Source organism: Eupeodes corollae, chromosome 3, assembly GCF_945859685.1.
Source record: "Eupeodes corollae chromosome 3, idEupCoro1.1, whole genome shotgun sequence".
Classification (NCBI taxonomy): Eukaryota; Metazoa; Arthropoda; class Insecta; order Diptera; family Syrphidae; genus Eupeodes; species Eupeodes corollae.
The window spans coordinates 85,176,703-85,203,795 of record NC_079149.1 but is presented as its reverse complement, the minus strand read 5'-3'; the positions used below and the strand labels follow the sequence as shown (position 1 = coordinate 85,203,795).

At 31.6% G+C, this 27,093-nt stretch overlaps 1 protein-coding gene across 13 annotated transcripts; it reads right to left on the bottom strand.

The window, feature by feature from the left end:
• Window positions 1-73: 73 nt before the first annotated feature.
• On the bottom strand, window positions 74-22,380 carry LOC129949642 (myosin heavy chain, muscle). 13 transcript variants are annotated; one of them, XR_008782050.1, is made up of 19 exons: window positions 22,172-22,378; window positions 20,248-20,588; window positions 19,727-19,870; window positions 18,883-19,260; window positions 18,746-18,809; window positions 18,584-18,682; window positions 15,763-15,866; window positions 14,337-14,744; window positions 13,177-13,347; window positions 11,705-12,294; window positions 10,426-10,543; window positions 9,090-9,353; window positions 6,408-6,617; window positions 5,325-6,211; window positions 4,275-4,353; window positions 2,695-3,870; window positions 1,718-2,623; window positions 1,234-1,333; window positions 74-687 (listed from the first exon to the last, which is right to left on the bottom strand). XR_008782050.1 is itself a non-coding variant. In XM_056061223.1 (18 exons), the coding sequence occupies exons 2-18, from the start codon at window positions 20,449-20,451 to the stop codon at window positions 607-609; spliced, it is 5,883 nt and encodes a 1,960-aa protein (XP_055917198.1). In that variant the 5' UTR covers window positions 20,452-20,588; window positions 22,172-22,380; the 3' UTR covers window positions 74-606. The 13 variants fall into 13 exon arrangements, 12 of the variants coding, with proteins under 12 accessions (XP_055917198.1, XP_055917199.1, XP_055917197.1 ...); XM_056061223.1 differs by lacking the exons at window positions 1,234-1,333; window positions 4,275-4,353; window positions 10,426-10,543; window positions 15,763-15,866 and adding exons at window positions 4,794-4,872; window positions 11,435-11,552; window positions 18,256-18,359 and having other exon boundaries at window positions 22,172-22,380; XM_056061224.1 differs by lacking the exons at window positions 1,234-1,333; window positions 4,275-4,353; window positions 10,426-10,543; window positions 15,763-15,866 and adding exons at window positions 4,794-4,872; window positions 9,740-9,857; window positions 18,256-18,359 and having other exon boundaries at window positions 22,172-22,380.
• Between the last annotated feature and the right edge of the window lie 4,713 nt (window positions 22,381-27,093).

The following is a 27,093-nucleotide window of genomic DNA, read 5'->3' as shown; positions in this document are numbered from 1 at the left end:
TCTAAAACATCCAGCTACAAATCAACTTGGCCAAAACTTCAAATCATCATAACAATAAATAATTACAAAAATATTTTTTTTATTGATTTACATTTATTTTGTTCCTTTTTTGTATATTTTTTATTTTATAAATTAAATAAAGTATTTTCGATAAATTAAAAATAATAATGTAACATAAGCTCCATTAGTGTTGTGTGTGTTTTTGTTTTGTTTCTTTTACATATAAATAAAAATAAGAAATAAAAATATGTTGATGTATGCTCTCCCATCGACGACGACAAGTCCTAGTTAATTTTTAAGATGACGGGTTTGATCGTATAAAAATAATAAATACATAGGTTTAGGTAAAATAGCCTTTTTTTTTTGTCAACGAAAACGTTTTTATTTTTGATTTATGTAAATGTCGTTTGTTTTTAATGTGCATAAAAAATTATTAATTTTTTGTTGGTTTTCCCGTCGTTCGAAGTTACTTTATTCAAAAACAAAATCAGAATTAAAATCAAAATTAAAGAATAAAATTGAAAAATACTAGAAAAAATAATTAAAATATTTTTCTTTTTGTTAAAATTAACATAATTAATTAATTATAAATAAATTAAATGGCATTTAAAATTCGTTTTCTGGAGCAAGGTCGAATCTGGGTGGGAAAGCCAAACCGTCAAGTTGTGGCCTAACGGACGCTCGGGGCTGTAAAATTAGAGAAAGTATTATTAAGTATATTTTTAATTAATAATTCAAAACTAAAAACTAACATAACGAAATCAAATCTAATAAAACATGCAAACAAATTTTGTAGAACGAATGTGAATAGTTTTTTGTTGTTGTTTTTGTTTTTGTGACTCTATTGTGTGTAAATTAACAAATTAACAAACAATTTAAAAATGTATCTTTAATTGTGGTTTCTGTAAAAGAAAATGCACGTTGTGTGGTGCTTCAACAATCAACAATAAAATCATGAACAATACAGTGGGGGTCTGTGGTTTTTATGTCACTGTTAATGAATTGCTCAGGAACTGTCAACTGTCATGTTGGCAGGTAATTTTGAATTTTTTTTAAATGAGCATTGTGAACAAAACAAAATTAATTTTTAAAAAATGTATAATTTAACAAATTTGTAAAAATGTAAACAAAACAAAAATCAATGAAACGTCACTTGAACATCCATCACACAAGACGGCATAATCAAACAACAGTAGCGGCCCGACCCGGCCATTTTTATCTTTTTGCACTTACAAATGTAATGAAAGAGAGAGAAAGAGAGTGTTGAATGAGAAATTTTGTGAGTTATTTATAGTTCCAGCGCACTCTTGCGGCCACTCTTAGGCGTTGTTAGCTGAGGTAAGAAAGTAGAGAATTGTTTGGATTTATATTTTGCTTGAGAATCGGTTCATTTGTACATTTTTTGATTTTGTTATTTGAATGATGGATTTTTGAGCTATTGATATTTTGAGTTTTGGATTATTGGATTGGTGAAAGAAGTAGTAGTTGTTGAAGAACTAGTAGAAGATTTAAGTGCTAGTTGGAAGATGGTCTACAATTCTCTTTGCAATAAATTCTCAATTTTTAATTTCATAGCCGATTGTTGTGCCTATAAATTTTGGGAATTTTGTTTGTCATTCAAATTTTGAAAGCATTATAAATATTTTATAAAGAATATTTATATATATATAAATAAAGTTAATGTTTTTAGAAGAATAAATTAAAAAACAAATCTTACCGCTGGGCTTCCACCACGACCGACTGAACCAGCACGTCCCTTTGCACGGAATTTGCTGATTGCTTGTTCGGCCAAATCTGCACGTTCTTCGGCTTCTTCCAATTCTTGTTGAGCCTTACGGAATTTGGCCAAGTTCAAGGCAGCGATCTCTTCAGCTTCTTCGATCTGCCTCTTGTATGTCTTAATCTTTTGTTGCAATTTATCTACCAAGTCTTGCATGCGTTCGTGGTTCTTGCGGTCCTCTTCAGACTGGAAGGACAATTCCTTAATGCGGCGCTCTGATTTGCGGAGGTTCTTTTGGGCATCGGCGTGTCTCCTTTGTTCACCGTCCAATTCGTTCTCCAATTCGCGGACACGTTGTTCCAATTTTTGGATGGCCTTCTTGCCTCCCTTAAGGGCGTTGGCTTCAGCCTCATCCAATCGGACTTGCAATTCCTTGATTTGTTGTTCAAGTGCTTTCCTGAGTTTTTCTTGTGTTTGTGCGTGATCTTGTTCAGCGCGGAGTTCATCAGCAAGACGGGCAGCATCAACCATAGCCTTCTTGGCCTTCTCTTCGGAGTTCTTGGCTTCATTCAACAATTCATCCAAATCGGAGTGGAGTGTCTGAAGTTCGGATTCCAACTTCCTCTTGGCGGCGGAAATGGATGCGTTTTGGGCTGAAATTTCGTTGAGTTGTTCGTGGGCATCGGCCAATTCTTGTTCGGCTTGTCTGCGGCCACGGTCAGCTTGTTCAAGAAGAGTACGAGATTCTTCAAGCTCGTTCTGGAGGGCGTTAGCACGACGTTCAGAGATTCCAAGTTGTTCGCGGGCATCATCACGTGCACGTTGTTCTTCCTCGAGGGCAGTTTGGATGTCCTTGAGTTGTTGTTGGTAACGTTTGATGTTCTTTTGGGCCTCGGCGTTAGCCTATGAAAAGAAAAAAATACAAGCGTCATGCAACATAGTCTTTAAAAGTATAGTATTTAAAAAAAACTCACCTTGTTGGCATGATCCAAAGCAATTTCAAGTTCGTTGATGTCAGCTTCCAACTTCTTCTTCATGCGAAGGGCCTCAGCCTTACCCTTGGCTTCGGCTTCCAAAGATGCTTGCATGGAGTCGAGGGCGCGTTGGTGGTTCTTGCGGGTGTTTTCGAATTCTTCTTCCTTTTCTTGGATACGACGGTCAATTTCTTGACGTACTTGAGACAACTCAAGTTGAGCACGGAGAACCTTGTTTTCTTCTTGTTCCAAAGCAGCTTCAGCTTCTTCAAGAGCAGCTTGGAGTTCATCCTTTTCAGCTTCAAGACGTTTGCGTGCCTTTTCAATTTCATGGATGTTGCGGCCACCTTCACCAATTTGGTCGAGCAAGTCCTTAACTTCATCAGCGAGGTTCTTGTTTTCACGACGGACGGCTTCAAGTTGTTCCTGGCCTTCTTCGTAGGCTCCCTTGAGACGGAACAATTCGGTGGAGTAGTTGCGGCATTCCTTTTGTGATGCATCCAACTCGGCGGCCAAATCGTCGACCTTGAGTTTCCATTCTCCAATAATCTTGTCGAATGCCTTCTGTTTCTTTTCAGCAGCATTGGCAATAGCGCTGGCACGGTCAACTTCCAATTGCAAGTCTTCGACTTCGGTAGACAGGCGTTGCTTGGTCTTCTCGAGTGCAACACATTTTTGGTTGAGTGATTCGATGGTCTCTTCGGCTTCGGCCAAACGAGCTTGGAGCTTCCTCTTGGCTTCTTCCAATTCTTCTGAGCGTGCGACACCATCAGACTCGTATTTGCTGCGCCAGATTTGTGATTCGGCATTAGCCTTGCTGAGTTGACGTTGCAAGTCAGCCTTGCCTTCTGCTTCCTCTTCAACTTGTTCGCGGAGGTTGTCCAAATCGTGTTCCAAGTTACGGAATTTACCCAAAAGTGTGGCACGTTCGCGACCTTCTTCATCGGCCAACCTCTTGGTGTCTTCGAGCTGGGTGGTAAGGGAAATCTTGATCTTGGACAATTGTGATACTTGTGATTCGGCTTCTTCCAATTGACGCAACAAGTCGGAGTTCTCGATGGAGAGCTTCTTCTTTGAGGCATCGAAATCGTTGAGAGTCCTGTTGGTTTCGTCCAATTTCGATTGTACTTCGTTGAGGGTGTGTTGCAATTGCTTGGCAATCTTTTCTTGGGCAGCCTACAGGTTATGCAAAACATTCGTTAGGATTTGTTTTCAAATAAGGACATTTTTATTTTTTGTGTTGTGTGTGTTTTTTTTTACTAACTTAACAAAGCAAGCAATGGTTAGAAATCAAAAGTTCTTGAGGAAAATATTAGTTAAAATTGTATGTTAAAGGGAAATAGTTCGAGAACTGCATTAGGGGATTTTAAGCATAAGGATATTGGAATCATTTAATATTTTAAAATTTTAGAGCTGAAGTGTTGGAGCTTCATCCATTTCTTCTCATTTCGGATCATCGGCAATAAACTAGGCGAATTTAAACAGCGAGTTCAGCAAAATATATATACAGCGATGCGATATCAATAATTGCACAAAATTTGCAAATAATCTAAAATTTGTTGTTTGCTTCTTTTCAATACCTTCTCGTTTGCGAGATGATCAACACCGGCGCGGAGGTCATTCAATTCACCGTAGTATTGGGCCTTCTCCTTTTCAGCCCTAAGGAAATAAATGTTTTTGTTTGTTTAGGTTAAAAGTGTTAAACACAAACACAATGCTTATTGAAAAATTCGGTTTTAATAGTGTTAAATACTCATTTCGATGCTTGTTTTTGGGATATATAAAAATGTCCATTTCCATTCATCTGAAGACTGATCATAGTTTTTTTTATAGATCTCTAGTTTATTTTTATGTTGTTCCTTTCAAGTCAAGTATGAGAGGAATGTGTTTTGTGGGGATTTAAAATTAAAGGGGACAGATACATAAAATTGTTTTAACGTTTTGTTTTGAGCACAAGACGGACTCATGCGACATATTTTGAATGCAAAATGTGTGTTTTATTTTTTAGTTCTTTGTTGTTGTTGTGAAAGTTGAAACGAGAAACAAATTAAATTCACAGAAGTTCGTTTTTGTGTAAGTTTGATGTTTGTGAAGTTTACCTTTTCGCGAGCAAGTTGGTCACATGCGGCACGAGTTTGATTCAATTCGTTATGGCAGCTCTGGCGATCGTGTTCAGCCCTATATGGTTTATTCAAATTTTTAAGAATTAATTAGAAGAATTGGGGTAAAATTTTTTGAAACAAATAACACTGGAATACACATTAACGTGAGAGCTATTTTAAGAGAACAAAACAGCTCTATTCTATAATAGAGTCTAAGAGCTTTTTAAAAAAAGGGCATGTGTTTGAAAAAACATTTTTGCCGTAGAAATTTTGTATCAAGCAAATGTTTTGGTTATCCTTTGCCAATGAACTTTCAATAAGTCTACATACATCATCTATATGTAGAGATTCTTTAAAAATAATGTATATAAAAAAATATCTTTGAAAGAATATTAATTTTGAAATTCGAAGTTATTTTTAGCCTACATTTGCTATTTCACTTCTAAACAAGACAAGATCACGAGTATTACACATAACACCTGAAAATAAAAGAGAAAATCCACATTGACTGCATGGAAAAATACTTACTTAGCCTTCAATTTGTTCAATTGATCAACTTGTTCAGCCATTTCAGCAACAGAGTCGTTGTGCTTCTTGCGCAAGTTAGCCAATGTAGATTCGTGTTGAATGTTAGCCTCTTCCAAGTCACGACGCAATTTGCTCAATTCAGCTTCACGTTTCTTGTTCAATTCAATTTGAGCTGATGTAGCACCACCAGCCTCTTCAAGACGTTCACCCAATTCCTCCAATTCGCGAGCCAAATCAGCACGTTGTTTCTCGGCCTTAGCACGAGCTTGACGCTCAGCTTCGACTTCTTCTTCCAATTCTTCGATACGGGCTTGCAATTCCTTGATTTGTCTTTGCAATTTACCAACAACCGATTGTTCATCTTCCAATTTAGCAGTCAATGATGAGAGTTCCTTGTCCTTGCGTTGGATTGTTTGTTCGAGTTCCTTTTTGTTGCGTTCCAAATCTGATACGGCTTCTTGGGTCAATTTCAAGTCACCTTCAACCTTACGTTTGGATTTCTCAACATCACCGCGCAATTTCTTCTCACGTTCCAATGAATCTTCGAGTTCGTCCAATGTTTGCTCCAACTTAGCCTTAACCTTGTTCAAATGGTTGATCTTGTCTTCGGCAGCTTGGAGTTCTTCACCAGTCTTTTGGTTGGTCTCTCCTTGCATTTTCTTTTCCTTGTTCAACTTGTTGATGAGTTCATCTTGGTGGGCAATCTCATCGTTCAAGCTGCGGATTTGGTGATCCTTGGTAGCCTTGTCTTGTTCTCCCTTTTGGGTGGACAATTCCAAATCTTCAATATCCTTCTTCAAGCCGGAGATCTCTTGGTCGGCCTTCTTCTTTTGTTGGAAGAGTTGGTTGCGGGCATCTTCCTCTTGGGACAAACGTTCTTGAATGTCCTAAAAATAATACAAAATTACGGGTTCTATATTTAGACGCTCAAGTGTGGGGTTGAAATTTTGTTTTTCATTTGTTTTGCATGATTGATAATAATTAATATTTTTACCAAAAGATTTATGGCATTAAGGTAAATTAATTTTTTTTAAAAATGAGATTTAATGATTATGATTTTTTAGGTAATAACTATTTACTTACGCGCAATTGGTTTTCGAGGTCGTTCTTTTGGGCAGTAAGCTTGGCACACCTTTCTTGGAAATCTTGAAGGGCACCCTTTTCTCCTGACAATGAATCCAAAAGGGCAGTCTTTTCAGCCAACAACTTAGCGTTGAGGCCTTCCAACTCCTTGCGGACCTTAACTTCAGCTCCCAAAGCTTCTTCAGCCTTCTTTGCCTTCTCTTCGAGCCTCTGTAATTTCACGTCATTAGTATCCATTGGAACTTCTGAATTCGATTCATTTTCATTTTTCGCTAATGGTGGTTGCGATTCACTTTCGTCGGCCATTTTTTTCACTTATTTGATTGAACTCAATTACAAAAACTTCTCTTAAGGTCGTTAATTAACTTGATTTTAAAATCACTAACAATTTTAAAATTCTAAATCGTATGTTCGTTGGACCGTTGAAATAATTTTCTTTTTCGCATTTAAAAATCACTTATTTTTTAAATAATAATAATAATTAAGTTGTTGATTTGATGTTTTATTGGTATTTGAAAAATAATAAAATACTAACTACAATTTATTAAAATTCTTTTCAATTAACTAGGTGCGATTAGCTAGCTGATGGATGCTCAACAACTGGAATGTTGCTGCTTCGTAGATTTCACTTCGATGTGTGCCCTGTACTCGAGGCAAAGATAGATTAACACTCTCACGGAGTGCTTCAGGTAAGTTTTTCAAAAAAATTGTTCTTCCTTTTGACCAAAAATATTGCAAATTACTCATCTAGAGCTGTAAATGTTCTTGATGGTATACAAATATATTTACCTATGTACTTTTTGAGAGTATAGGTATATCTATGTATCTTAAAGATACTTTTTATCCCCACCACACCACACCACATCACACTACAACAATTTTCTGTGCATAAAAATCATATTAATTACAAATTTATTGAATATGATTGCTCCTGGGGAAAGCAATTGCAGACGAAGAAAATTAAATTGATGAAATTATTTTGTATGTAGTAGTCATAGTTCTAATTAAGTGATTATGGGTGGGGAAGGTACCATTTAAAAAAATTTAAAAAAAATTGAGCCAGTCTCCCCTCGTCATATTCATCATTTCAAACTTAATCATCGCTTGATAGCCAATAGGAAACAAGCACTGAAGGCTCTGTAAGAAGCAATTTATTGCACCTCTTTTAAATGTATTAATATGTATTCATTTGATTTAATTTTAAGGCATGTGTTTGAATTTAATGAGAACGATTAATTTTATTTTATTGGCGTTGCAAAAAAAGAATTTTTTCAAAATAAAGTATCTGCAAGGAAACATGTGTACTATGTACATATATATTGCTTCATAATTATAATATTTAGCTCTATGAGATGATGAATCGTTTTCAAAAATACAATTTAATAAGTCAGCGAAGTTTCGATCGAGTGTGATCGATCTAAGAAGCTTTCAAAAAATTTCCTATTTCCAGATATTTTTAAATCTCTGAGTAACATTGTTTTTCTTTTAAGATTATTATATGCAGAATTTTCCTTAAAAGCAAAAAATATAGTACAAGAAAAGTTGGAAACAATTAGAAAAGAAAAAACTGGAAAATCTTTGAAAACCATTTCGTCTAAAAATAGTTTTGTATCTATTAAAATTAACGAGTTCGTGGAGTGCGCATTGCTAATGATATAAACACTTTTGCGCTGCTTTAAAGACTTCCTTCTACACTTCCTCATACAAAAAGTATTTCTATTTTTATAAAACAAAATGAAAAAATTTACATTACAGAATTCAAATCGAACAAAACCATTTGGGGATTAGAAATCGTTTATAGAAAGATATGATTTTATGTATTTTTTGTATCCTATAAATATTCTGACCCAGTCAGGTTTTTGAGTGGTTTAACATTTTCAGTTGGTTATAGAGTATAGCGAAAGTACTCGTTGGGTAAATATTTTTCTAAAAATACATTTAATTTAGTTGTGTGAATCTTAAAAATAAGATTTCAATTATTCAATTCGCAGTCTATGGAATGTGTCATAAGAATATTTTAATTTAATTTTATTTTTTTTTTAAACTTTTCCTTGATGTGACTAATTGGACAGGTGGAAATTGTTTTCCCGCACTTGCACTATTTTATACTATTTTAATATTCTTTAGATATATTTGTATGTGTTGTGCATTGCTTTGCATTTGATAATATATAAAATTATGAATTCATATTTTGTATAAAGTTTGTAAAAATAGAGGAAGTAGCTTTCAATGTAGTTGTTTCAACCGTATTGGTTTAATTGGGGTTTGATAGTGTTGAAGAAATACTTATATATTTGCCAAGCACAAAATTGATAATTTTAAACCTTAAGAAAACATAAAAGATACCAAAAAACTACTGCTTTGAATGATATCTTCATCTTAATACCCGTTTGCAAAGTTTTGGAAAATTATCAAAGGTCTTGCCAATCAAATGGAAAACAATTGGAATATTCTTCTTTTTATAAGTTTTCTGACATCTGATCAACTAAAAAATTTGGCTGACTGCCAGTTCTAGGAAATATTTAGAAGAAGTCGAAAAGCTATTTTAAATCACGTTAACATTTCTCAGAATCGATCCATTGATCATGATTCCATTATGCGTATATAAATCTATATAGATAATTCATCGAACCACCGAAAAGCTTCATTAGAGAAGAAGCTAAATATATATATTATACTTACGGCAATTTCATCTTCAACACGGCTGACGTTAAGAAGAGGCTTAACCTTCTGCCACAATTTGTACCATGGCCATGTGCGCAATTGCAAGTATTTACGCAAGTTACGTTGGACAACCTTAAGGGCAACACGTTGCTCTTGTAGTTTCTTGAAGCCCTTACGAGCCAAGTAACCACGGGCCCAACCTTGCATCCAGGACATGATCTTACCAAGACGTTCATCACGGAACTCTTCCATTTGACCCAGGACACCAGCACGGAAGAACACCTATATTATTTTGTGCGATTGTTTGGTTTTGATTGTTAGATGATGTCTTAAAGTTTTTCAACATATAGAGAACGCGTTATGAAAAGTTAATCAAGTTTTGCTTTTGGACTTTGACTAACTTAGCATAACACTTTTCTTTTTATTTTTTTGTTTGACGGATGCACAGTTAGTTGATTTCAAAAACATTGGAATATTTAATAAGCGTTATTTTAAAACATTCAATATTGCGATTTTCAAAATAAGGGAAATTGGGGGTAAAACGTTTCTTAGTGCTTCGAAAATGAAAATGAGTTAAAATGATGGTGTTTTTGTGTTTTTGGTGATTTGTGTGTGTTTTGTATAGAACATTTAGTATGTATTGTGTAGGTAGGTGTGTTTGTGTGTACCTTTGTATTACCCATACGGTATTGATCTTCAGGCAAGTCAATATATTTAAGGATGATTTCAGTAGCCTTTTTCTCCTTAGGTTCGTTCTTAATTAACTTTGGGCACATGATTTGGTAACTAATGATGATTTAAATTATGATTAGTATAATGATATTCAAACCAAAACGATTTCTTAAATAGAATCAGCCTAATTAATGTTAAATATTTTTGTCTACATAGTGAATTTTCTGTATAAGGGTTTCAAAATCTACTATGTGGATTTAAAAATAATAATAAAACAAATAAAAACAATGATATGGGGTTTGGTTCTATACTTTATGGATGATGTAATTTGATTTGAGAATTATGAAGTTTGATTCAAATCTTCTTTACTAAAAGAGGTTCTAATTTGATTCAAAAGGGGATGATATGTTGCGTCCGTTGTGTATTGAAGTATTTTTGTTTTTATGGGCAACTCGGTAAAGCAATGTTGCAGGCAATCCAAGATTTTTATTGTATCATAAAGTTAAACCTTCGAATTATTTTGTGTGTAACATTGCTTGAAGTATTTTTTGTTGCACAAAAAAATATCCAAAGGTTAATCTTGGATTGCGAAAATTCAATTCAATTCAAAAACACAAGAAAAATCAGAAGCAAAGAATTATGTTTTCTTTGGCAAACAATTGAAAAAAAGAAGGAATCATGCCTTGGTGTGTCCAAGACGGTAAAAATCAGCATCGAGTTCAGTTGACTCAAGAATGATCTTAGCGGCCTTTTTAGGATCAGGCTGATCTTTGATTTGTGCGGGGCAAAGGATTTGGTACCTGTAAAATGAGAAAATAGCAGAAAACATGGAAAAAATGAAAAACAAACAAAAAAAAAATAATAAAAAAACAAAAATCTAAAGTGCTCGAAGAGAATACATTTATAAAAAATGTAGTGCCAGGAATTTTTGTTTTTATTTTCAAAAACAAGAAATATATATGCGGGTAAGTTGTAGTTCAACAACAAAAGTGTAAGAATTATTCACAGTATAGGAACTCGAGAGTACCAAGAACACAATTTGAAATTGCAAATTTTATTGTAAATATTTATTGATTGTAATAAAATATCACAACCATTTACAATTCCATTATTTTCATTGTGAATAATTCTTTAAGTGGAAAAAATAAAATAAAAAGAAAGTTTCGTTCAGGAAAAATGGTTTTCAACAGTCAACCTATTTGGAACGGTATCAGAAAATCATTTCGTTATCATGCTTGAAACTCTAACTGGAAGGGAGTGTCTTTCTCAAGAAAATTGTTTAAGGTTTTTGTACAAAGCTATCGTTTTTGGAGTGAAACCATATCTGAAATGAATATCTAAAAGAATATTGTGACATTGATAAGGGATCGTCGACATCGAAGAATAACTAATTGACTTATGATAATGTTTATAAAATGTATATGATGTTTGAAGGAAGCACTATTTTACTCTATAAAACAAAACAAAATACTTGGAAATGGAGTTTTGAATCTACATAAATACAAAAGGTTTCAGGTTTCAACACTCATACTATATAATATTTTTTTTTATGGTAAGCTAGGTAAATGCTCAATCAAGTGTAGTTCACTTTAAAAATTTTCAGGCTATTGGTAAACAATACTACAAATGGATTTGGATTTCAAAAAAATCTACAAATAAAAACATTTTTATAAGGTTCATTTATCGCCTGCCTTTGTGTGACCAATACGGTACATGTCAGGATCCAATCCGACGCTTTCCAAACATTTGGCGGCAGCGTTCTTTGGTTGTTTTTCAGCGACCATTAGTGCTGGTGCCAAAATCATGTAGCTATATGAACGTTAAAAGTACAATTTAATGAAGAAGAATTTAAAAATAAATTTCCTATAATCCTTGAACAACTTAATTTGATTCTATGTTACTATCTTTCTATGTTTTGCTATAATTTTTTGATTTTTTAAATAAAAAAAAATTTAACTTACCGCATCTTGAAGTCAGGGTAGTTCATCCTGTTGGGGAAACCTTTACGACAAATACGGATACCTTCAAGTACACCGTTACATGTCAATTGATGCATAACCAAATGAGCATCTACAACACCAGGTTGTTTCATTTCGTTGGGAATAATACAACGCACGAAGTGAGGTTGTGTTGAACGCAATGTTGTCATCAAGCTGTTCAATTGTTCTTTGTAGGCTGAAGAGACAGTAGCGAAACCACCACCCTTCTTACCACGACCTCCCTTAGCTTGTTCACCGCCACCAGATTGACCTGGATGATCAGCGAAGATTTCAATCAACAATTTGTTGCCAGACTTCTTGAACTGGTCAACAACGGTGTCGTTCAATGGATCCTTGTTCTTTTCCAACCAACCGGTGATGTTGTATGATACACAACCAGCATAATGGCCAATAGCAAAGTGAGCAGCTTGTTGACCGGGCTTTGGTGGTTTTGGTTTTTGGAATGGAGCTGACTTACCCAAATGGGTGTTGGTCAACTTTTCAGCGAATGTTTGATCAGTTGCCTTGGGGAACATAGATTCTTCTTCAAGGATGGACAAGATACCCATAGGCTGTTTTTTTTTTTTTAAATAAAATACAAAAAATTGTATTAGAATAATCGAAATGGTAATTTTTAGTTTTAAATATTTAAAGCATTTAGATCTTATTAGTTATCAGTTATCAAGCAACGTCAACATTTTCTTACCTTCAAAATTTAAGCCTTGAAACAAAATATAGCAATTTTTAGCATAATTTTTGTTTGTTTTTTTGTTAATGAGCAAGCTTTTTGTTATAAACAAATATCTACGTTTTTTTAATTTATAATGTGGAGATTTTTATGATGTTAAAGTTATACTTTTGGATAGGATGATAGAACCTTGTCTTGATAGGTTTTATACCTTCTCAATTAAATCAATACACTGTTGTAAATCCATTCCAAAATCAATGAATGTCCATTCAATACCTTCACGTTGGTATTCTTCTTGTTCAAGTACAAACATATGATGATTGAAGAATTGTTGAAGTTTTTCATTAGTAAAATTGATGCATAATTGTTCGAATCCATTGTACTGTATTGGAACGAGGCAATTTCATCGAATTGAATTCAAGAGAAAATCAAACAAAAATGATTGGAAATAAAAATGAAGGGATTAAATTAAATCTTCTGTTTAGGTATTTATGGTGAAAGATAGGATTAAATGTGGAATGAAGGACAAGGTAAATGGAATGGGATTTTATAGAATGGTTTAACACAAAATCATACATATACATGGAATTGTCACAAAAAAAAAACGAAAATTTCGAAAAAAATCTTTCAGCTGGCACAAACGTAGATAGTAAATGATAACCTCAATGTTTTTCAAAACATTTTTGCTTGAGGGTTTTGTTTTGGAATTAGTAAGTTTTTCTTAAACGCGCTTTAATTTCAGTTGTTTTCTATTCTTATTTTATACCTTCTCAATCAAATCAATACAGGCGAGAAGATCCATGCCGAAATCAATGAAGGCCCAGTCGATACCTTCCCTCTTGTATTCTTCTTGTTCCAAAACGAACATGTGATGGTTGAAGAATTGTTGCAATTTTTCGTTGGTGAAGTTAATACACAATTGTTCGAAGCCGTTGTACTAAACATAAAATTTGTGCACATTTTTTTGTTTTTTAAATTCAACAATCTCAAATAAATTAATAATTTTAAATTTTAAGAAAAAAAGTGCTAATAAATTTGGTATCATTTCATAATGTGAATATTGAAATTGGTGTAAATCATGCAAAACATGTGATGGTGGTGCTATACACAATAACTTATCTTAATTTTTCCGATGTTAATTCCATCAATTTATAAATTTGTTCTTGAGTACTTCTTTGGGGGAAAACAACATAATATTCGAATTAAATACACAAAACATGTAGTTAACATTTTTTGAAACGGATAGGATATGCACCTTTTCAATGAGATCAATACAGGCCAGCAAATCCATACCGAAATCGATAAACGCCCAGTTGATACCTTCCCTCTTGTATTCTTCTTGTTCCAAAACGAACATGTGATGGTTGAAAAATTGTTGCAATTTTTCATTGGTGAAATTGATACACAATTGCTCAAAACCGTTGTACTATTAATGTTGATATAGTTTCGATTGAAATAAGTTTTCCAAATACATAATACATTTAATTTTCTTGTAAAGCTATAAAAGCTTGAAGTTTGTATGTATGTTTATGTATAGTTTGAAAATTTATCAAAAACGTGTTGCTTTTTAGCAAATTTTGGAAAAAAGTTATGGAAAAATAAATGTTTGCCTAAGTTTTCCAGAAGCTTTATTTATCGTAGTCCCGTTTATAGTTATCGGGGATACTCGTGGTGTATTAAATGTAAGACCAATTGAAATTCTTTAGCACTTTCATGTATAGATTTTGTGTGTGTATCTATTTTTAGGAAGAATTGAAAAACTGATAAAAATATTTGCTTGTCCAAATAAAAGGCATCGACAAAAATTTTTATCAATCACTAAGAAATCCAAGAAATTACAAAAATTACTCTTTTGAAATAATTTTTCTATTTTCTTGAGTCTCAAGTGTTTCCATTTTTTCTCATTGTTTTTGTTGAAATACTTACGTCGAAAATTTCGAAACCAGCAATATCCAGTACACCAATGAAGTGCTGGCGTTTTTGTTTTGTGTCCAAAGTTTCGTTACACTTCTTGACCAACCATTTGAAGAGACGATCGAAAACACCCTTACACAAGGCACCAATGGAGTTGGTTACTTGTTGGACGTTACGACCTTGGGTGACGAACTCGTTACCGACCTTAATACGTGGTTTCAACAAGTTCTTGTACAAATCGGTTACATCACAACCCAAAAGCTTAGCAACACGTTCACCTTCTTCTTGACCATCTTGTTCAGCTTGTTCTTCGCGACCCCTTTGCTTGAATTTCATGCCACCCATGTGCATAACAGCAGCGGTAATTTTGTAGACATCTTCCTTTTCTTGTTTAGTGAAACCCAAGATATCGAAAGCTTGCTATATTTTTTTAAACAAAATTTTTAAAAAGAAATAATTCAAATTAGTTTGGGAAATTTGTTTAAAATTTTAGTTTGAATAGATTTTTGTTTGCATAGATTTTTTAAGCAAAACGAGACTTTTCATGCATATAAAAGAACAAGCACAAGATCTTATAAACTATAATTTACAAAACAAACACAAATTTTACAAAAAACAAATTACTAAAATATACAAGATTTTATATTCAAAGCAAGCTTTTTACGCTATACCTATATAAAAAACATATTTTCCGTTTAGCTGGATTTTTAAATATATTTATGTTTTTTTCATAACAAAACTCTTCTTGAAACACAATTTTAAAAAATAATTAACAAAAATATCTAAACTTAAGGAAAAAGAAAAACAATCTAGTTTTTCTTCAACTTAAATTTAGCTTATTCCGAAATTCAATTCAGTAAAAATACATTCATATAAATAAATTCTAACATGACAAAAGAACAAAATATAAAACATATTACAAAATGGTTTTGGAATTTAACATTCAAGGGATTTTCATATATATTTATAATAACCGACTATTTTTCATATAGCAGTTGACCAGTCTTATACCGAAAACTAGCCTATCAATAATTGGTTGGGAATAGGGGGAATAAAAGTGCATTTTTCAACATTTAAACATTTTTGTGTTTAAATAAACATAATCTTGAAATATCGGAATGCTTGGAATTCTCCTCTGTTGTTTTTGATTTTGATCCAAACATCTTCATATCATCATCAAAATGCATGAAACACGAATCAATAAATAAAATAATAATAATAATTATAATACAAATTCAACATAACATTTTAATAATATAAAAAAGGATTACAAAAAAGTGCGATGTGGATATTAAAAATGAAAATTCTAACTTTCATTTTCATTTTCATTTTTTTTTCGTGGTGTATAAAACAGAACAAATAATATTAAAAAAAGGACACAGTGAAATTTATACTGTTCGTATTTTTGTAAACTGACACATTGGAGTGATAAACTTACATCTGTCAAAGAGAATTCCTCACCGTCATCCATGTTTGGTACAGTGATTTTACCTTGCGATACGTTAACGTAATCGTAAATATTGTCTGACAGGAAGCACATGGCTAAATAAAATATTGCAATTTTGGTTTTAAATAAGTTTTACAAACAGTTTATAGTTTAAAAAGGAAATAGTAACACATATTTTGTATGGAACTTTTTACTCTGATTTCGATGTTTTGTAGATTTTGACGTGTATGGAACATTCAATTTGAGATTATCTCTGATACGAAAAATGACAAGTGAAACGAAACGCTACGTAGAAAAGTACAAATTCCCGTGAAATTGAAAAATATCTAAATTCAGCTCCAAGTTCGTGTAGGTATAGACTTTTCGGGAATTGAATATATATTTTTTTTATTTTAGCTAACCAGACTGAATTTCTTATTTTATAGCTTGATTTTTACGTTTTACTTCGCAGTACTAAAATTCAAAAGTCAAAATAATATAGGTACTAACATACTTAAGTGTTTTCCTGCTGTAAAAAGTTGGAATATTGGATAATTTTTGTGTTTCTTATATACACATTTTATACAAAATAAAAATATAACAAATTTAAGCCAGGAGCGGGCTTTTATAAAAATCCTTAAATTCAAATTGAGGAAACAAAATTTTGTAAAATTTTCTTATAACTTTTTCAGTTTCTCAGATATCCCAGTGTCATGCCAATGTGATTTTTTTTTTAATTGATGGAGGCCTGCTCCTAGCTGAACTATTTTCTTGTTGGAAAACAAAAATTTTCCAAAAAACAAGCCTTTCCAAACGAAAAAGTTTATTTACAAAATGTTTATGTTTTTAACTTTACATATGGAAGAGAAAGAATTTTTTTTTACAATAATAGTAAAGAAATTCCGGAAAATCAGTGGGTTTAAATATAAATATAGTATCACCTATATACAGAAAGTAATTTTTTTGGAAAGAAATATAATATATATAAGTAATAAAATTTATTTTGAGGATTTCTGATGGAGAATATAGAAAGTATAAAGGAATGAAGAAATATCAACAATAGAATTTATTGTTTATTGTTGGTTAAATTTTAACACCGACTTACATCAGTTAATTCAAATTCTTCACCATCGTTGACACCGGGTATCCTTGTTTTACCCTGACATATTCCAGGATAATCGCCAATTCTTGGCGTTAGAAATGTCATTTCTAATATAATATATATAATAGTATATTGATATAATTTTATTATTGAAATATATTTTTTTAATTTTTGTTTCCTCAATTTTAAAATATATTTTAAAGACCCCTTAATCCTTGTCCTACGTAATTGTGTTTTTCATGTATATAGCTTTTTATTGTTTTTATTTTTAAGCTGTGCAAGCGTTAAGTTTTGCTAAAGCATTTTTAGTAGATTTTTTTATCTTATGTTAAATTTTTAATGCAAATATAAAACAGAGAGATAGAGAGAGAGAGTGTTGATAAAGTGTGTTGCAAATTCACAAGGAATATTAAGAAGTTTTGACTCAATTCCAATTAAACATTTTTTGTTTCTTAAATTTTTTTTTAAATAAAACTTCTTAAACTTCCTTAAATAACAGAGACAGTGCTTTTTTTTTAAATTTGAATAGAAGTTTGGATGCAAATAATTGGTTTAAAGTGTGTTTTTTGTTTAGGAAGGCACATTTATATGAAACAGTTACAACATTTAAATTTTAGCCGATTCTTACGTCGGTAATAGTAGCTTCTTCACTGTCATCGATACTTTGGACAGAAACTTTTCCTTGCGATACTATACGATAATCGTAGATGTTGTTGGACAGCAAACAAATCTCTACGTTTGTTAAATACAGGAGGGAGGAGTATTTTGTGTGTGGAAGAAATGTATTGTGTTGTAAAATAAGCGAAAAACAAAAAATATTAAATAAAAATGTTTTAAATTTTATGTCAAAATAAGTTTTTTTTAAACATTTTTATTTTCTTAAACAAAAAAGGAAAAAAGAAGAAAAGGAAACTAAGTGGAGTTTTTAAATGACAACCAGTTTAAAGTATCCCAAAAATAGAAAGCCTCTAAAAGATTCAATAAACTGCTGTCAATTCTTGTGGATTTGCATAAATCAAGAATATGTCTCTATGTTCTGTAAGGGTTTGTTAGTGTTACTCATGTTTTTTTTTTTTTGGAAAAATATCCCTCTGTCAATTTTAGGGATTAATGTGTTTTTGTAGGTAGGTACTCTACTTTTATACTTAATAAGCTTCGGGGGCAATCACGCTTAATCCATTTTTTGGACTTTCGTTGCGATGCACTCAACAAAAAAATATTTACTATATATGTTTCAAAAACAACTAATTACTAATTGTTAAGTTTAAGTTTAAAATTGTATGTTGTGTCTCCTAATATATTTTGCTGTTATAAAAGATCTGCGGCTCTCAAAAAAATAAAATCATTGCTCAAGTAAGATTTGGAATAACAAAAAAAAAAAAATGAAATAAGTTGGAAATTACATCAGTAAGTTGGAATTCTTCACCATCATCGATACTGGCTACTGTGATTTTTCCTTGAGATACGACATGGTAGTCGTAAATGTTATTGGACAGGAGACAAGCGTCTAAAGAATTGAGTGTATAATAATAAAATGTCAAATTAGTTATGAAACAAATTTGTTGATAATTTTCCTGTTTTTCTTTAATTACTTTGTCCTATACTTTTTAAAATTTTCATTAATATTGAATTTGATGAAAATATAAATGAGGGTAAACAAAAAGTATGTACTATGTTTAAAATATGTAAATGTATTTGGAATGATTTCTATAAATGAAATGATTTTTATACCTTTAACTCCAGCAACGGAACCAGACATGATCTGGTAGAAAATGTGGTAAGAACGTTCCAATGATTGTTGAGAGATGACACGAGCCTTCTCCAACAGATCTTTAATTTAAAGAAAATAATTATTTATAAAATAAACAAAAATATTATTATTATTTAACTTACAAGTTTCAATATCAGCACCAGCAAGTTTACCAGTTGGTCCAAAGTGAATACGGATGAACTTACCCTATTCGTTTTGAATTTGAAAAGTCATATGATTAGTATATTGATTTGTTGAAGAAGTATTTTTTAGAACTTACGAAACGAGAAGAGTTATCATTACGGACGGTCTTAGCGTTACCAAAGGCTTCAAGAACAGGATTAGTTTGGACAACTTGATCTTCAAGGGAACCCTTGTTCTTTTGGGAGTCATCCTTCTTTGATGCACCAACAGTTGCGAAGTAGGCAATTACCTTCTTCGTGTTTTCAGTCTTTCCGGCACCAGACTCTCCAGTAATCAACATAGATTGATTAACGTGGTCGGTTAACATGGCGACGTAGGCACCATCAGAAATGGCGAAAATATGTGGTGGCACTTCATTACGACGCTTACCACGGTACATCTTAGCGCAACGGTTGGTATATACGGGGTAACGCTTGTAAGGATTGATGGCAACACAGAAAAGACCTGAGTATGTCTGTTATATGGAATTAAATTGAAACATTATTAGATTTTTTCGTATATTTGTTAAAATCTTATCAAACAATTTAAAATCAGAAAGGATCACCAGGATATGTTCAAATATATTTTTTATTGGTAATTTTAAGGTTCTTGTATAGGAAAAAAAACAAGCTTAAGATCTGTAATCCATTTGGTCGGTATTTTTTACCGATTTTTTAGGTTCCAGTTGCTGCTACCATTTTAAGAATTTATCTGCATGAACAAAAAGCTAGGTAAAGCTATTTTTTTTGTTTCCACTTAAAAATGTTTCAATTAGCAGTTTTTTAAGCTTGTTTTGGTTAGCGGTTTTTAGGAAGTTAAATTTCAACATCAATTAGGATAGGGTTTTTAATGGCTTGAAGGCTTTAAATGCAATATTTAGAGTTTTGTTTTTCTTTTATCAGTGGAACAAAATGCATCACAAACATAGAAAGCATACTTACGTAGATCAACTTATGGTAGTATCGCTGCCTCAAGTTATGCAAAACAGAGGCATCGTTAAGGTATGTCAAATTTGACATATCTTCGGCTTTTTCGTATTTTGGTGGATTCACTTGTTGGAGCAGATCTTTCTTTAAATCTCTTGTCTTTTTTTTTAAGTTTCATGGAAAATAAATGGAAAAAAAAGAAAATATTATTATCTTTGGAACTTACATAAATTAATTTAGCATAATATCGCTGTCGTAAATTGTGCAAAACACACGCTTCGTTTAAAATAGTTAAGTCTGCCATATCTTCGACTTTTTCGAATTTTGGTGGATTTGTTTTGTGAACTTGTGCAGCTTTGAATTCTCTAATCTGCGGTGATTATGATTTTAATGATTATTGTTTTTTTTTGTTTCATTAAGTGAAAATGTTTTCATGGAAATGTTTATAAATGTTGTAATGTACTATGTTTTAATGTTTGTTTTGTTGTTTTTTTTTATTTATTAAGTCAATGTAAGTAATTAACATAATTGTTTACCTCTCCACCGGGCAAACCAACGCTGACAATGTCACCCTTGGTAGCCTTGATTTCTCCCAAGAGATAACCCTCTTTCTCATCGGGAATCCAGCAATTCTTCTTCGAGTCATATGGTTTCGATTGATCGATACGTCTTTGTTCCAAAGAAACAAACAAGTATGGGGTGGGATCATCATCCTCTTGGCTGGCTTGTGGTTTCGGCATTTTTCTTTAAGTTTTTTTTTATAAGTTTTACTTCAAGAAAATTAATCAAAAGCACTTGAGAGAGCTTGGGGCTAGACTTCGCACTTTATGATATGATATTAAGTCAAGTATTGTTTGTTCTCTGCCCAAATGCTTCCCTGGAAATATAGAAAGAATATTTTTGTTTTTGAATTTATTTATGGTTTTTTTAATGTAAAAGGTTCAATGTATTATTTGTCTGAGAAATCCTTTCCATTCTGTATCCTTGATTTTATCCTTAAAGATGAACGAAACGACGTATGTGCATAAAAGTGCAAATATTTTGTTAACTAAATTTTAGTTTGTTAAGTAAAGTCATTAAGTTTCTGTTTTCCCTCTTATTTTTATATTTTTGAACTTTATTTCTTATGTGCACCGGTATCTACTATTAAATCCTTTACTATTTTCCTAACATTTTGAATGCGTTTATAAATTTTAAGGGATTTACTTAAGTTTTGCAAAGTGTTAAAAAGAAGCAATTTTATGATATTACTACTTGTGGTTTCTGTTTGCTGTTAGATTCAAAAGATTTGAATACTCGAAAGACTTTCGAAATCAAAAACCAACAGAATTGCAGCGTTTATAAATTTTAAGGGATTCATTTAAGTTTTGCAAAAGTGTTAAAAAAAAGCAATTTTATGATATTACTACTTGTAGTTTCTGTTTGCTATTAGATTTAGAAGATTTCAATACTTGAAAAACTTTCGAAATAAAACACCAAAAGAATTATAACTTTAACCAGCAAGTTAAATGAAATTGATATTAATATTGAATATTGTTGAAAAATTTATTGTTTAATTCAAGATCATTAAAAAATCATTTTCCTTGGTTGAGAAAGGTTCTGAAATTTTATTTTCTATTGCCTGTCTTTTCTTAATAAAATGGTTTTGAATCTAAAACCCATGAAATCAATTTGTTTTTCAAATTTTCAGTCATAAGTAATTTATTTTACAAAAATGCATAACTCATGTACAAGTAAAATAAATAAATAGAAAAAATAAAATTAAAACAGAAACTCCTCAAGAGGAAATTGAATTAATTTCCAAATATGTGTGTTTTTGAAACGTCTATGCTCTTCTATTGTAATTCGATATAGCATCTCTTCCCAAAATGTACAATTTTAGAATATTTCAACACACATACGAAATATCTCTCGCAAGTATGAGGTAATACGCTTGCGTGATAAAGTCGTCTGTATCTATTCGATTCTTTTTTCATCCTATTACGATTTCAAGTTTTCTTTTATTTTAAAAATATAAAGAAAGCGTATACATTATATCTGACAAATGTTTATGTATTTTAAAATTATTACGTAAGGTACGCGAAAATTCTGGTTTGCCAACAAGTGTATTAGTGATTTTATATTTGTAGAATAATAAATTTAAATACATAAATTTATGTATCTATTTAAAATATTTAAGCTTTTTTTAATTTAAATTTTTTCTCTTAAGTCCTTTTCAACTGTATTCATTTCATTAAAAGTTATTGAAAAAGGAGAATATTTTTTATTTAATCAAATAAAATTTATGAAAAATAAAACTAATTAAATTAAATAAAAAGAATAATCAGTAACTCCTTGTTGCACAAATTTAATTAATCAATTATTAAAAGCTTCACTATAGAAAATATCCTTTGATTTAATAACCGAATCACAAAAGGTCTCGAAAACGAAGATCTAGTAACTATTTGTCAAAAAACTTACTTCAAAAATTCAGACACACTTTTACTTTATTTTTTTTTTTTGAAAATTACTTAATCGTTAAAAAAGGATTTAAATATTTTTTCGATATCCTTAATTTTTCAAAAAAAATTATCAAAAACCAACAATTCGAAAATCCGACGACACGGAGCGAAAATAAATTTTATAAATCGTATTTAAGTTAAAAGAGAGAAAAGAACTGTTGATCTTAGAGGACCGAGTTGCGAGATCGCAATGAATTTCTATCGAAGCTTTTTTTTTACGACACACTAAAAAATGTTTATTCTCATCAACAAAAACGCGTTTATTTTTAAATATTCTTGTACCAAAAAAACCAAAGAAAAAAAAAAGAAAAACTTCAAGAAGAAGAAAATTTTTAGATACAGAAACTATAAGAATGTTTCCTCTTTTCTATTTCGATCTCGATCGCGATTTTTCGAATAAACAGGTATAATACGTTCGTAACGTAATTCGATGTGTATCTATATGTATTTGTGATAAGATATCTTTCCCCCTTTTGTTCCTCTCCCCCTCCCCTGAAACATGTGTGCCGAAACTTTTTTTTTCTGATACAAATATATGTATATTTTTGACATACAAAAGAATTTTGAAAATATATATGTAAATACTTTAAAAAAAGTATCTTTTTAATGTCAATTTGTTTTCCATAGGTGGAGAACGGTATGCAATGATCCAATTTTCCGTAATATCTATTTCAGGAATCAGGAAAAGTTAGAAATATATGCTATTTGTGTAACACTCGGTGTATTTTTTCGTTGTTGAAGTAAAAAGGCAACTTTATTGTTTTATAAACAAATGAAATATTTTTGTAATCACTGATGTTTCAGATCACAGAAAATGTCACATGAAAAGTTTTTTTTTGAAATTTTAATTTAATCGTGTCTCATAAAGTGTGGTTTTTCATTTTTATTAAATCCACTTGTTGACTTTATTGAAATTGAGGGTTATCTATTACACAATTATTACTTCATCACATATGTTTTAATTTTCTTTTGTGTTGCACTTTAGAATTTTTTCAAGTCACTTTCAAGTGATTGTTCGAAATAAAAATTTAACCTGGATTTAGTAAAAAATGTTCACTTTTTTTGTCACAATTTTAACTGTTTTATAAATTCAGCCTAAAGTTGTTGATCCTTTTTGAGTCGATGTCGTATTTATGTATATGGTGAAAAAAATTATCCAAAATGTGGTCAGTTTTCAGGAGCAACGCATTTTTGTGTTTTTTTTTTAAATGCTTGTTGGAAAAATATTTTTGATTGAAGATTAGAAACAAGGATACAGAATTTCGGGTACCAGTAATTATAGAATTAAGAAATTATGAAGGAATGAAAATTAAAAAACAAAAAATCCTAGAGCAAATGTTGCACTTACGCGTTCGAAAGCCGTTCTGACCAATACAGCCGGTAATGTTCCTTTTTATATGAGGCAATTTGATACCACATTCAGTTGTACGAAATTGGCATCGAAAATCGTATCGTCAGACACCCGTTCCCGGGTTTGGCTCCCTTTTTAGTACACACAATGAACAGTTTTCTTGAATGTGTGTGGAAGTGTGCACTAATACCATCATAAAATACAATGAATAAAAATAAGTATCTTTTCCACTGCACAAGATACTTGCTCTCCACAAACTACACACATTCATAAAATAAAAAATAATTTTCCAATCGACGACGCGACACGGCTCGGCGTCTGTCGATCGCGTGAGAGGTTTTTCTTTGGGTGTGTGGGATTTTTCCAAATTTTGAAGTTCGACAAATTTTCAAAATTTAGCGAGAGTTAAAAAAAAACATATTTTGAAACAAAACCATAGAAGATTATTATAAGTGTTTATGTTTAATATATTTGTATTTGTATGAAATAACTTTTGCGTGAGATGAAGATTGGTCTAGTCACCCCTGAACAAGATGATACAGAATCTTTTTGGTGGCAAGGTGGTAGAGCAGTGGTAATTTTATGTTTTGTCATTTTGGCAACACTGAACCTCTCTCTTTTTGAAATTCGAGGTTGCCACGGTTGCTATCGCCGCCGCCATCGCCACCGCCGGTCGTTATAATCATTTTAAGCATCGCGTTCTCGTGGTCATTCATATTGACAGAAGTATTGAAGAGTTTTTGTTTTAATCTTTAAAATATATTTTTTGTTTTTATAAAACAAAAAGTTAATTAAAAAACCTAAATTGCTCTTCAAAAAATTAATATTTTCTTTTTAAACTCTGTAACTAGAAAGAAAAACGATCATTTACAATTATTTTACTTCATAAATTTCTGAAGAGAATTCAAAATTTTTGTTCGGGGACGTTAAAAAAGTATCTAATTGTTTTTTTCTATGAATGCCTATGTATATAAATTTCAATACATATTTCTATAGTTTTACAATTTCTACAGTTTTTATTGTTCAAAAATACCAACCTGTATAACTTTTAGCTTATTTCTACAATCGGAAGTAGAACAACAAAAATAATTAAATTTAGAATAAAATGGGTATATACAACATTGTAGGTGTGTACATTTTTTGATATTTTTATATCTTTTATTACGAACGATCGGCTACAAAATTATATCTTTGCATCACATCTCGCACACATGTCCTTTAAAAATCTTTAAGTTTCAATGCTAAGCAATGCTTATTTAAGATTTTTATGGGTGTGTTTAAATTTAATAATTGAAGTTTTGTGGAAAATTGCATTGAAAAATTAATGAAAAACAAATGTTGATGATGTTTTTTGTTTACACTTTGATTACATATCATTTCATCAATTTATAGAATCTTAATATTTGCCTTAAGCAATGAATTTTAACCTGGATGGAATCGGCTTGAGTGTCAAATTGACTATCCATCTGTGTAATTTGAGTCAACTCAGTTCAATTCGATTGAAAAAATTTCAATTAGAATTGTCAAAATTCATTGTTGCCATGGTGACATTTTATAATATAAATAAATAAAAGTATCAAGCTTGATGTCTTGAGATAATTTTATTAATTTTCTTGATTTTTTATCGAATTTAAGAAGCTTTGTTTGTCACAAGATGTTTGTTTAAAAGTAAAAAAAATCATTACTAAAAGTTGGTAAAAGTTGATTTTAAACTTGAATATCTTGGAAAATATTTTAAAGAGATTGGCTCAAAATTTTAAACGACTTAGTTAATTGTTAAAACTATTTTCAGTAATTTACTAGGCCACAAAGATAGTTTAGTTAATTTTAAAGTAACGATTTGCTAAATCTATAATCACGGAAGGGCTACTTTAAGTTTAAGCAATTTGCTTAATCCATATGACATCTGTTCAATTATTCTTATAAGAACAGTCGATGAAATGGTCCAGTCAACAGTTGGGAATTTCAATTCCGTTCAAGCGTAAATGTTTTGTTTAATATCACGAACTGTCGCTATTTAGACATGTTTAAAAGCCCGTTTTTTAATAAAAGGCCATTAGCAATTTAGTAGTTAGTGAGAGCTTTCAATTTTGTACTCGCTTAGCAAATTCATACTAATGTTATAAATGCGAAAGTAACTCTGTCTGTCTGTCTGTCTGTTACTCAATCACGCCTAAACTACTGGACCGATTTGCATAAAATTTGGTATGGAGATATTTTGATACTCGAGAAAGGACATAAGCCGAAAGGTGGGCCGATCGCTTTTACTACTACTGAACAGATTTAAATGAAATTTGGTAAATAGATAGTTTGAGACTTAAAACAGGATATGAGTGACTTTTGACCTCGGGAAAATAAGGCATTCCAATGAGAAAAATTACTTTCCGGGAAAGCTGATTGCTTTCACTCCTACATTACCAAAGTTTTGAATAATATTTAGATAGAACTGGTATTACGGAAAAACAACCCTTATGAAATGAGTTGTCGAACATGTGAAACTTATCATACACGTATATTAACGCGGGCTACGTGCGCCACGTGCCTCAAGCCCTAAACATTAAACGCAGACTATGGCTTCCACCAAGTTCCACAAATAATAATTTGAAATCTAAACTTTGCTATCAAAAATACTCCATTTAACAAGATGGGAATCTCAGACCGACATTTCGGTTTGCCTACAAGCTACTGAGGACTTCATGTGAGAAAGTGTGCTTGAAAAACCAAACACATTCTCACATTTTGTCTTCAGGCCCATCTAAATGCTTCCTCTTGAATGTTTCATGGCCTTCGTTCAAAAACGAAACAATCGTAACCAACAGAATCTGAAGTGCTGACATGGTCTTAAATTGGAAGATTTGTATAGGTTTTTAATTTCAATCCAAATAAATGTTGTAAATGCTTATTAAGTTAAAAAAAAAATAACCAAATACATATTTAATGATTTATTGGTGCTGTATTTTGTTTACTTAATTTATTAGCGAACTTGTTTAGTATAATTGGAAATGGACAAAAGTGTAAGTCAATACTTTGTAAAACAACAGAACAAACAATTTTGTCAGGTGTAGTTTGCTTAGAGCATTTTGTTGGCGACGTTAGAAGTTCGGGTGGAAACAATAGGCGGGCGTCTCCGTATTTTGTTTGTACAGACAAAGCTTCGAGAAACATACTTGTGAAGTTCCATTGCTAACTTTGGCTAGTTCAGATTCCTCAACTAGATTAGTATTTTCATCATTTAAGCATTTCGATAATTGTACGACCAAATTTAGAATTTTTGTTTGTAGTTAGATTTTGGAATACAAATTTTTATGTTCTGCATTTATGAAATGTTATCTTTGGAAGTATCTGCATTTATTCAACATTGGTGTTCCTTCAATGTTTCCTGCATTAAGCATTGAAAACCAGTGGCAACATTGCCTTGCAGCCATCAGAGATGCCGCCTCTGAAGTGCTAGGTTTCACACGGCCACCACAGCGAAACCCCTGGTTTGACGACGAATGCCGGCAAGCTCACGCAGCGAAACAAGAGGCATA